We start from the raw sequence: 13486 nt of genomic DNA, 5'->3' as shown, positions 1-13486 counted from the left end.
TCTCAGATGAACCCCATTTTATATTAAGTTTTCAATACTTGTCTGCATACTTAACTTACAATTTTTTTTTAATTTTTCCCAAAATTCCCCACTCTTCCTCAAAAAACTAAAAAAAAACTATGTTTTTATTTGTTACATATTTTTTAATCGAATTTTTTAAATTGTTTTCCTAGGCATAGTAGTGGTGCAAGCGACAAAGGAAAAAAAATAATTTTGGAGCAATATTATGAGTGGGGGAACCGATCAAAGTTTGAAAATATTGATTTTTTTTTTTAATTTTTCAAAACTATTTTAGGTTTATTCAAACGTTTAATAGTATTAATTTTTAATAATAATAATTCACCCCCCCCCAACAAAAAGAAATCACAGGTAACTTTTTAACGGTTGTACATTTCTTAGTGGAATGTTTTTTTTTGTTTCTTCTATTTAAAACAGTAAAGGTAGAAAAATCAAACAATTTTCTTGGAAGGTAATTTTGGAGGTTAAGGAGAAAAACCTCCTCTATGAATCATGAGACCTTGCCGTTGGTGAGGGGGCTTGAGTGCTCAGGGATACAGAGTAGCTGGACCGAAGGTGCAACCATATCGGAGAGGTATCTGTTGAGAGCCAGACTAAGGAATGATTCCTGAAAGAGGGCAGCAGCTCTTTCAGTAGTTGTTAGGGGCGTGAGTCAGGACGACTTAAACGGCCATATCAACATCACTCAGTCCTCTGAGTACTGCGCAGCTGAAAGCAATGGAAAACTACAGCTGTTTTTTTTCCAAGAAAATGTGGCTCTCTGCATTTTCACATAGCAATAATGGAGGCGCCTTCCTTGGTAAAACATTCCGGAGATAAAATAGTCCCCCGTTCGGATCTCCGGGTGGGGACTACTAAGGAAGGGGTCACCAGAAAATTAAAAAATAACATTCTACGAGTCGGAGCGTGGAATGTTAGAAGCTTAAAAACAAATTGTTGGGGATGTAGTGAGGTTCGGTGGCAAGAGGAAGGCGACTTTTGGTCAGGTGATTTTAGAGTAATTAACTCAGCGTCAAATAATGGGCAGGCAGGAGTAGGTTTCGTGATGAACAAGAAGATAGGGAGGAGAGTGGAGTATTTCAAAACGCATAGCGATAGAATCATTGTAATAAGGATAAAATCAAAACCTAAACCGACAACGATTGTTAACGCTTATATGCCTACAAGCGCCCATGATGATGATGAGGTAGAGTGTGTATACGAAGAGATTGATGAAGCAAATAAACACGTAAAAGGAGATGAAAATTTAATAATAGTTGGAGATTGGAATGCAAGCATTGCAAAAGGCAAGGAAGCAAATATAGTGGGTGAATACGGGCTGGGCAAAAGGAATGAAAGAGGGGACCGACTTATAGAATTTTGCACGAAGTATAATTTAGTAATTGCCAACACCCAATTTAAAAATCATAATAGAAGAATATACACTTGGAAAAAGCCAGGCGATACTGCAAGGTATCAGATAGATTATATCATGATTAAGCAAAGATTTAGAAATCAACTTGTTGAGTGCAAAACTTACCCTGGAGCAGACATTGATAGCGACCATAATTTGGTGATAATGAAATGTAGATTGGGGTTTAAAAACCTGAAGAAAAGTTGTCAGATGAATCGGTGGAATTTAAAGAAGCTTGTGGAAGAGGGGGTAAAGAAGATTTTTGAGGAGGACATCGCAAGAGGTCTGAGAAAAAAAGATAAGGTAGAAAATGTAGAAGAAGAATGGGAGAATGTTAAAAAGGAAATTCTTAAATCAGCAGAAGCAAACTTAGGCGGAATAAAAAGAACTGGTAGAAAACCTTGGGTTTCAGACGATATATTGCAGCTGATGGATGAACGTAGAAAATATAAGAATGCTAATGATGAAGAAAGTAAAAGGAACTATCGGCAATTAAGAAATGCTATAAATAGGAAGTGCAAACTGGCGAAAGAAGAGTGGATTAAAGAAAAGTGTTCAGAAGTGGAAAGAGAAATGAACATTGGTAAAATAGACGGAGCATACAGGAAAGTTAAGGAAAATTTTGGGGTACATAAATTAAAATCTAATAATGTGTTAAACAAAGATGGTACACCAATATATAATACGAAAGGTAAAGTCGATAGATGGGTGGAATATATTGAAGAGTTATACGGAGGAAATGAATTAGAAAATGGTGTTATAGAGGAAGAAGAGGAAGTTGAGGAGGATGAAATGGGAGAAACAATACTGAGATCTGAATTTAAGAGAGCATTAAAAGATTTAAATGGCAGAAAGGCTCCTGGAATAGACGGAATACCTGTAGAATTACTGCGCAGTGCAGGTGACGAAGCGATTGATAGATTATACAAACTAGTGTGTAATATTTATGAAAAAGGGGAATTTCCATCAGACTTCAAAAAAAGTGTTATAGTAATGATACCAAAGAAAGCAGGGGCAGATAAATGTGAAGAATATAGAACAATTAGTTTAACTAGTGATGCATCAAAAATCTTAACTAGAATTTTATACAGAAGAATTGAGAGGAGAGTGGAAGAAGTGTTAGGAGAAGACCAATTTGGTTTCAGAAAAAGTATAGGGACAAGGGAAGCAATTTTAGGCCTCAGATAAATAGTAGAAGGAAGATTAAAGAAAAACAAACCAACATACTTGGCGTTTATAGACCTGGAAAAGGCTTTCGATAACGTAGATTGGAATATAATGTTCAGCGTTTTAAAAAAATTAGGGTTCAAATACAGAGATAGAAGAACAATTGCTAACATGTACAGGAACCAAACAGCAACAATAACAATTGAAGAACATAAGAAAGAAGCCGTAATAAGAAAGGGAGTCCGACAAGGATGTTCCCCATCTCCGTTACTTTTTAATCTTGACATGGAACTAGCAGTTAATGATGTGAAAGAACAATTTAGATTCGGAGTAACAGTACAAGGTGAAAAGATAAAGATGCTACGATTTGCTGATGATATAACAATTCTAGCCAAGAGTAAAAAGGATTTAGAAGAAACAATGAACGGCATAGATGAAGTCCTACGCGAGAACTATCGCATGAAAACAAAAGTAATGAAACGTAGTAGAAATAACAAAGATGGACCACTGAATGTGAAAATAGGAGGAGAAAAGATTATGGAGGTAGAAGAATTTTGTTATTTGGGAAGCAAAATTACTAAAGATGGACGAAGCAGGAGCGATATAAAATGCCGAATAGCACAAGCTAAACGAGCCTTCAGTAAGAAATATAATTTGTTTACATAAAAAATTAATTTAAATGTCAGGAAAAGATTTTTGAAAGTGTATGTTTGGAGTGTCGCTTTATATGGAAGTGAAACTTGGACGATCGGAATATCTGAGAAGAAAAGATTAGAAGCTTTTGAAATGTGGAGCTATAGGAGAATGTTAAAAATCAGATGGGTGGATTAAGTGACAAATGAAGAGGTATTGCGGCAAATAGATGAAGAAAGAAGCATTTGGAAAAATATAGTTAAAAGAAGAGACAGACTTATAGGCCACATACTAAGGCATCCTGGAATAGTCGCTTTAATGTTGGAAGGACAGCTAGAAGGGAAAAATTGTGTAGGCAGGCCACGTTTGGAGTATGTAAAACAAATTGTTGGGGATGTAGGATGTAGAGGGTATACGGAAATGAAACGACTAGCACTAGATAGGGAATCTTGGAGAGCTGCATCAAACCAGTCAAATGAATGAAGACAAAAAAAAAAAAACAAGATCCGGCGAATGGTAGCGTCTCCGCCTTTCATCCGGAGATCCCAGGATCGAATCCCGGTCAGGCAAGGCATTTTCACACACGCTACAAATCATTCATTTCATCTTCTGAACCTTAACCTTCGGTTCCACCGAAGAAATCTTCGGGGAAACCCGAAATTAACCTTCGGGTCCACCTAACCAAGGACCCGAAGGTTAAACAAAAAAACAAAAAATTATAAGAGCTAACTACTTTTGAATGCTGTTTTTCTTTTTATTTTTGTTTCTGATTTGAACACTCCTAAGTCAACCATTCCGGCAATTAAGCAAGACTCGGTCACCTCAGAATGTCGTGGCACCAGCCTGCCATCCCGGTCTAGCTTCCTATAGAAGCATCACATCGGGGTCTACCTAGTGGCATCAGGACACGCCGACTTCCTCTTCTGGATAGCTAGCCCATCCCTCAGCTGGCCTTCCCGACCATAACCTTCGAAACACCAGGGGCGTTTCGCACATCTGGTGTTTACCTCACGGAATGTTTCCTCTCACACACTGAGGGTCCCCCATACCATCATCGGGTAGCTCCGACCTCCCAATTTTATACTTCCTTGTACGAAGTAAAGGAAGTATTGTAATCCTGAAAATTTTCGGTTTTCAGATTTCAACAAAAATATTCATTTTGATCATCCCTAAATCCATTTTGACTAGTTTCGGCGTGACTCCTATAACTCAAAAACTATTAGCCGTAGAATGATGAAATTATGGATTTAGGACTGATCTAACATCTAGTTGTGCATATCACCCTTTTTATTGCAATCGACTGGACCAAAAGTCTAAAAAAAGCCAAAATAAAAAAAAAAATTGGATTTTTGACTATTTCTTAACTGCAGTAATAAGTTCTCATTAAGAGCTTTTCAACGATTTGACATAAGTGGTACTTATTTTCATTGGTTCCAGACTTATAGCCACATAAAAGTTTAATTAATGAAATATTTCGATCTTACAAGAGAAAGACGTATCGGTTCGAATCGGACTTCTACTTTTTTTTTCTTATTTAAATATATTGATTTATTTTTAATTATTATCCGATTGTAAAAAAATGTTTTACAATAAAAAGTAATTCAATAATAACAATATAAAAAAAAAATATGAAAAAAATCAAAGTAATTAGTGAAATAAAATTTTATGTACTTTTAATTTAAAAAAAATATGTATACGTAATTCAATAGGCATACAAGGAAGTTATGTAATGTCCAAATTAGATTTTTTGTTTAGATGAACTACTAATTGGAGCCTAAAAGGTAAAGATTTGCAGAAAAAACCTCATTTTTTATATGATTACCATACTTTCCCCTTTAATATTGCTGTTCAAGCTATATTCGCTGCGAAAGTAAAAATTTATATTATTCTCTGATATACCGCAAGATTTTTTTGAATTAAATTATATAAAAAAATTGGTAAAATAATTTTAAAATAAATATTGTAATATTTGAAGTAAATAATTATATGACTTGATATAGTCATATAATTTATTATTGTGTTAATTATTAGTTACTACTTATTATTACCAATATTGTAGCACTGTGTAAAGTTCGTATTGCATGCATTATGAATGTAAAATTCAATAAAATTGACCATGAAGCGCGTTTTACTTCGTTTAATTGTTAACACAATTTTTCCATCGTTGTAACTTTGAATGCTTATAACTCTATAAGGAAGACATTAACAGAAAACATTTTCCACCACTGTTTTGCAAAATTTTAAATCGAAATCATGTGTCATGTTCACCTTCATATTTTTAAATTAAATTTGATTTAATATGGCCGACAAAAATTAAAAACCCACATAATGAAATTTTTTTAAAAGTTGTTTCCATATTTAAATATCACCAAGTATAGATGATAGCTATATAAATAAAAATGTAAATGTTCGTTTGTTCGAAATCATAAATCTCCGAAAGTTCTTCACCGATTGCTTTGAAATTCTGACACAAAGGTGCATTCGAATACGCACGTGTTTTTATGTACCTAAGATGTCACACCTGTGACAGGTAAAAACATGATTTTTTTTTTTTAAATACAGCACTATCTGTTGGACGTAAAAGCAACAAACGCTATACTAAATATTTTACGATTCCATTTCAATGTTTCCGATATATGTGTTTACTATAGTCTAAAAAACTACTGGACCGATTTACGCGCGGGAAATAAGAGAGAAGGGGAAAAATCGAAAAGGGTAAAAAGGGAAGAACGGGAAAATGGGGAAAAGAAAAAAACGGGAAAAGGAAATGTAAAGGTGAAAGGAAAATTAGGATAAGAGAAATTGAGGAAGTTAATGAGGAAGGGGAAAACGGTGAAAGGGAATAAGGTAAAATTAAAACGGGAAAAGTATAAAAAGAGGAAAGGAAATGGGAAAAGGACGGAAATGGCAAGGGGAAATGGAAAAGGGAAACGTAAAATTTTGTGAAGTTCAGTAATGTTCTTTTTGTTAATGTTTAAACTCTCTCTCTCTCTCTCTCTCTCTCTCTCTATATATATATATATATATATATATATATATATATATATATATATACATGTAAATTATAAATTTTTATTTAATTTAAATATTTTGTTTTAGATTGAAAAGAGTGTACACGGAGAAGAATTACAATACATATTTGGAATTCCATTAGACAGCGGAAATTATCCACATTATAACACACAAGAAAAAGTATTATCTGAATATATAATGACACTTTGGTCAAATTTTGCCAAGACTGGGTAATAATTTTATATTATTTTATTTTCATATATATTATAGACTAAATTGATATTCATAAAAAATAATTTTATTTATCTACAGTACTTTTTAAAGATTATTATAAATTTATTAAAAAAACACATCAGTTTATAGCCGAGATTTGAACCTAGATTATTTAAGTAAGAATTTAGGATCACATCATGCCAAGTTTACAACTTATTGGAAGTTAAATTTCATTCCGATTATATGAATATCTTTGACTCTAAAATTTCTCTGGTAGTTCAATTTAATTGACAAATAATCATGTTAAAATATACATTATGAATGAAAACTATTCATCTTTAAACTACAATATCTTACGAAATGTTATATAAAAAATAATACCAGAGACTGACAGTTTAAAAAACAAGTACAAAGTTTGTACTACATTCTTACAAAACAATCCAGACGGTATCTGTTTTAAAATGGGCATATTTGGACTTTTCTATATAATCACTAATTTTTGCTTTAATGACTGCGGAATATCATCATAAATAATTATTTTGTTACGAGCAAGTTGAAAAAGGTGTGCTTAAAATTTTATTAAAATGTAAAAAATCAGAAAAATATCCATTTTTTCTCTTCTTTCCATATCTAACTGGATGAATGTTAATTTTAGAGAAAACATCGAGAGAGAAAGAAATTTTACACAAAGTATCATCGGTTGCAAATCAAAAAAATACGTTAATATTGATGAAAAAATAGTGTAACAAGACGAGCCAGATTAACGGATACCTACCAATTATTATGAAAGTAGTAGAAAATATAATAATTGGGGGGAATCCAGAAAGGGACAAAAAAGAAAATCCTTTTTGAAACGTAACAGGTCCGTTTAACAATCGTCTTTTGTTATACTGCCCGCTGACACACAATGAACACTTGTTGTAGCGTGAGAAAAGCTACCGGACTGGGTTATGAAATTCATGGGAACGAAAGGCTCGGCCATCGTTCTCAGCTTGGGTCCGGTCCGGCAGGTAAAGAAGACAGGAGTATAAGTATCCCTGGGAAACCATTTAGAAATGAGATGCGAATCTGCCAGACTTTATGACATCAGTCCAGCGAACCGTTACGACAACAGCTCTTTTGTTCCTTTCTGGATTCCTTCAATTGTTATACAGGGTTATTCACGGGAACCAGATGTTTTTAAAATAATCATAAAAAATTTAATATTTACTTTAAAAAAGTTTTATTGGTACTGAAACACTTGTTAAATCAAAGCATTTGTTACTTACTCATGAACGAAAAATTATGTCCGGCAAGTGATGTCCATTTTGGGCAATACATTGTTGTAGCCTTTCACGGTAACTGGCCTCAATTCTTTGCAGCATGTCTACATCAATCTGCGTGATGTGATGACAAATTGCAATCTTTAGGTCTTCCAATGTACGCGGTTTATCGCCGTACACACGCGATTTCAGAAACGCCCACAGAAAAAAATCACAACTACTCAAATCGGGGTTTCGAGGGGGCCAAGAAATGTCGCCGAATCTGGAAACGATCCGTCCCGGAAACAAGTTACGGAGAACAGCCATCGTTGCCCTCGCTGTGTGCGCTGTAGCTCCATCCTACTGGAATAACACATTTTGAAAATCGATTCCCCGGTTTTGTAACTCAGGGATGAAAAACGTATTCAACACCGTAATGTAACGATCAGCTGTTACAGTTACGGCAGCGTCATTTTCTTCAAAAAAATATGGTCCAATAAAACCGAGCTTTCCTATTGCACACCAGACAGTCACCTTTGGGCTATGAAATGGTCTCTCGTGAAGCTGATGTGGGTTTCTTTCTGCCCGATACCGGCAATTCTGTTTGTTGACGAAGTCATTCAGATGAAAATGGGCTTCGTCACTCATTAACAATAACAAATTTTCATTTTCTTCAAAAACGGTAACCATTTGTCGACAAAATTGTAATCGCTGCGTGAAATAATGCTCGTTTAACTGTTGCACGACAGCTATCTTGTAAGGATGGAAATGTAGGTTTGTATGCAGAATTCGTCTTACCGTACTTGTGCCCATTTGAAGCGCTGCTGAATGCCTCTGAATAGAGCGGCGTGGGCTTCTGACAATGGCTTCCTTACTCGTTCGATGTTCTCCGGAGTGCTAGCAGTTCGTCGGGGACCCGGTGGTTTTATCTTCAATATTGAACTGCTTGTTCGAAGGTTGTTTACCCATGCAATATTGTGTTACGAGAAGGGACACTTGCTTTACGATGGATATTAAACTGACGGCGGAAATCTCGCTGAACAGCAGTTACGGATTCGTCATTTCGCACAAAACTGTCATACGCGTACAGGCGTTGGTCTAGCGTCCACGGCTGAATATCAACGACTAAAATGTAAATGCTATGAACAAAGGAAACGTCAGACACCAGACACCAGCCACGTGCCCCTCCCACCACGAACGCCCGCGTACAAACCACTTCAAAAACATCCGGTTCCCGTGAATGACCCTGTATTTTCTACTACTTTCATAATAATTGGCAGGAATCCGTTACTCAGGCCCGCTATACCAGTCTTGTTACAATAGCAATAACTGTCAAAAAAATGAAAAAATAACAAGATTTTTGGCACTTATATTTATTATACATACATAGGACCTTTAGATTTTATCTCAAAGAACTTTTTGATATGATAAAGCAACATGTCAAATTTAAAAAAATAAAATCAGCGAGACTTTTTTTGCACAAAACGTCAAAGTTTTTCGTGCCAAAACATCAAGATACGGTGAAAATATGCCCAAATTGGACTGGTTACAGTGCTTTCTTTCTAGCGCTATAGCTCTGATACCTATACAGCTAGACGGGAAAGTCTATTGTTTTATCAAATTTTTTTTTCAAATATGATAATTGTAATTGTTATCATATCTGTCCTTGTCTTAAGCTGTTATATAAAAACTTATTTTTGTACTCGTACAAAATTAAATTATATAAAACTGAAAAATATTAATTTGTTAACATATGGGATAACGGTAAAAATATATATAATTGTTTCTTACTCTGATTTTCCCAATTAATTCTTTTGAATTTTCATATGGAATTTTTTTTCTTATTACAGTGAGATAACTTTAATTATTAAAGAGTCCAATGATAAGAATTATTTAAAATTAAAATAAAAAATCACAAAAATAAACAAATTTAATATATTTTATTATAAACGTAAAATATATAAAAAAATATACATATATCTCAAGATAAATAGGTTATTATATTATAAATAAAAAATAAAAAAAATGACAGATCACAAATGAAGTTGCCACATTTCTTATTTAAAAATTGGCAAACTTTCATGAGATCTAGTTATTGTTATTTTGGCAAATATTAACACAACTTATTTGCCAGAAGGCCAGCAACCTGCTCGAACGTCACATATGTTTATCTTTAAACGTAAATTATTATATATTAAAATTCCTCTTACGAAATTATGTCAGCAACTAACTTTTCACATGTTTTAGGATAAAATCAGTATTTCTTGTAATATTAGTATTTCAACTTAAAATATTTAAACAAGGAAAATCAAATTGAAAAAACAATGTTAAAAAAATTATAGGATATAAAGAGGAGTCAGAAAAAAAAAATTCTATTAATGTACTAGCAACCCCGCGGCTTCGCACAAGCTGTATGGTTACTTGCGTGGTTGTCAATTTATTTTTATTTCATGTTTTTTAGTCATGTAACCAGGGGAAGAAACATCCAGTCCCGTCGTACATACAGTAACAATGGCAGCGGCTATGTTGGTTGAGCTGCCGCGTCTTAGACCACTAACCCCTTAAAAAAATTGAAATTCAAAAAATGGTTTTTAGAGTTTTAACTTAAAATTATTTACAAGCCTAGTGAATACCTCGTTTAGTATAGTCGGAATTCAAAAAAAATTTTATTCATGTTCAAAATTGTTTTATCTTTGTCACCCTCTTTCAAGGCCGAATCTCAAAAAAATTTAGAAATTGCTTTTAGATATTCACATGAAGATTACATACACCGAAAATCAAGTTGATATCTTCATTTGTTACAGAAATAAAAAAAAATTGTAAATATCATTATTATTCATTTTAACATTTAAACTCAGAATTTCAAAAAATTCTTTCTTAGTGTGCAACTGCACCGTAAGAAAAAAGTGTTTACAAATATTCATCAATTCATCTTCAGTAGTTTTTACTGGGTGTTGATTATGAATCACTCACATGTTCTGTTATGTATATAGACTAACTTCCCCCATCACGGTTTCACCCGCAATATCTTTTTAAGGAGAATTATTAGATTAGATATGTCCAGAAAATAAGTTCTGTTTCTAAACATTGTCACTGCAGCACTACGATTGCTATTCTACATCTGCATGCTAACTCACCTTATATGTTATTAGGAAGGTATAAGTCATTCTTATTCAGTTGTGTCAAAGTTTATGGGGTTTTTTCATGTGTGTTTATGTCTAAAAAATTGAGATTCCTGCCACGTGTGACAATCTGTCTGTGACATCCGTTTCTTGAGTACAAAGAACGTTAAACAGGTTGAAATTCACAATCACATTTGAGATGATTATGGAAAAATTCAATGAGCGATTCCATGGTACAGATATCAGGATGATTGTTTAATGAAGAAGGATATGAAAATAACATGCACAATGATGCGCGGAGAATGAAACCATCTTACATTAACAACAATTTGGTGCGTGCAATTGATGACAAGATTACAGAGAACAGAAGATTCATTACATCTCTTTACTTTCATTTTACAGAAATTTCACGTAATTTTTGCTTCTACAGGAAATTGAGTCCAAGGAACTGAATTACAGTATGTACGTTGCATGCCTAATGTGCTTAAAAAAAAATCACAAAATAAAACTTTGCACAATCAATAATGAGGTTAAATAAGCCATAATACCTTGGTTGCTTTGCAGGTGGCATTATTCTATAACGAAAGGACACTTCTGGTACCCTCAATAATAGAGGGAACTGTTTATAAAAAAAAAGTTAGATTTTTAGGTCATACAGCAATGAAAATTTTATCTATGTTCTTAATCTTTTTTAATAGTCCTCCAAAACTTAATTACTGGATAAAACTTTTGTATTTTCATATTAGTTTAGTTTGTTGAATATTTTTTTTTTGTAAAATATATCCAAAGTATGAAAATAAATGTTTTCTAATTTTTTTTTTTAATTTCAATGAAATAGAAAATGAATAATAAAATAGAGTGTAATTAATTTATTCTACGCAAATAAATACCAAAAATATTTCTTTTCGTTAACCAGAAAGGCCCACTGGTAAATATTTCAATCAAATTTTAATATACAAAAATAACTATGATTTCAATTGCTGTTTGATTAAAATAAATTTTTTATTTTCTTTTGCTATGAATTTTCATCAAGTTATGGCTTCATTCATAAATTTTTTAAAATAAATTAATTTTTTAATTTTATTAAAAACGTTTATGAACTTTTATTGAATGAAAATCCAATTTTTAGTTTCTAATCAAGCTTAAAGATAACATATAAATTAAATTCATAGCCAGTAAAAAAAACTTTATCATATAGTGTTCGCACTAAGAAAGATTGCATCACATATTCCAAGAAATGAAAAACAATAAAATTTTCAAAGCTAACTCTAAGAAGTGCAATTCCAAGAAAAAATTCAATAAATTTTTATAAATAATAGAATTTTTGGTTAAATTTACTCGTTAAACAGTTCTTCAAGTAATATTGTGGTATTTCTTTAACAAGCTAAAACATTACAAACTGTTCAATAAGAATGGGAAATAAAGTATATGTAATTGAAATATAACGCTACCGTATCAAACTAGACAACCAATGATGTTTGATTTGAAATGTATATTTAATAATAAAACCAATAACTACTGATTTAATGATAAATACAATAGTCAATAATCTACACACAATTTTTTTTTTTTTGATGACAATTAAATATCTACAATCTGTTTCCTTAGAATAATGAATAGATTTGTTTAAATATCTATATTTCACATGAAGAGAGATAACCGAACAGTAATTAACTCCTCTATATTCAGTTTTATTCTAGTTGGGATCCTATAATAACTGCCAATGGGTAATAATGAAATTAATTTTTTGTAGCCTAAAAAAAAATGCCACTGTGATTAGGATTCGAATACAGAACTCCTAGGTGAAAGGTAGAAATCCTACCATTCCACCACAGAGACTTTCTTTTCTGTTTGTAATATGTATGAGTGCAAATGAAGTGTAGTCTTGTACAGTCTAAGGTTGACCATTCCTGAGATGTGTGTTTAATTGATATCCAACCACCAAAGAACACCGGTATTCACAATCTAGTACCCGAACCGGTATAAAAATAACTGTCTTTACTAGGATTTGAACTTTACCACGTTACCAGAGACTGGTAACATACAACCTAACTAAAATCTTTGTTCTTCATTTTCATAAGATATGTGGTTATGATTATGGTAACACTGTTAAACCATAACTAATTTAATTATTAAAAATTTAAAATTGTGTGAAATAATGTAAATTATTATAAATAATATTATATAAATTTTATCAATCAAACATATTTATTAATACTAAAATATATCATCTTTAACTTTATAAAACAAACACCAATATCTTGATACAGGTATACTTTTTGCCAATGTAACAAAGAGACAAATTAATCATAAAAACCAATTTGAAACAGTTGTTGAGTTTCAGCAAATTGATACAAAGGCACATATATTTGATCATATAATATATTGTATGTAGTATACTCTAAATAAAATGAATGTATAAATTTACTTTTTAGAAATCCAAATGCACCAAAAAAACATCCTTTTATTGATCAAAGACACAGAGAATGGAGAAATTTTGATATTGACTGGCCTGAGTATAATACATACAACCATAGTTATCTCAGTATTGGTAAGTAATCGTAAATAATTATATTTTTATAAAAATAGATTTATTTGTTTATAGTATTGTTGTTTTGTGATTAGGCATAATTAAAAATATTATCTCCTATACAATTAATGAAATGAAAAAGATAAATTGTATTATA

The 13486-nt window shown here is 32.3% G+C and overlaps 1 protein-coding gene across 3 annotated transcripts in view; it reads left to right on the top strand.

Annotated features, from left to right (window-relative positions):
- Positions 1–13486, top strand: part of LOC142333050 (uncharacterized) — a 233762-nt gene that overhangs the window by 215019 nt on the left and 5257 nt on the right. For all 3 annotated transcript variants that reach the window (XM_075379856.1, XM_075379854.1, XM_075379857.1), the window contains 2 exons: positions 6311–6453; positions 13235–13350. In XM_075379856.1, coding sequence (XP_075235971.1) covers positions 6311–6453; positions 13235–13350 — 259 coding nt within the window. The remainder of the gene's footprint in view (positions 1–6310; positions 6454–13234; positions 13351–13486) is intronic.

The sequence above is a fragment of the Lycorma delicatula genome, chromosome 12 (genome assembly GCF_047948215.1).
Source record: "Lycorma delicatula isolate Av1 chromosome 12, ASM4794821v1, whole genome shotgun sequence".
In the NCBI taxonomy this organism is placed as follows: domain Eukaryota; kingdom Metazoa; phylum Arthropoda; class Insecta; order Hemiptera; family Fulgoridae; genus Lycorma; species Lycorma delicatula.
Note: the sequence above shows the minus strand (reverse complement) of the source record. Positions and strands in the feature narration are given on the sequence as shown.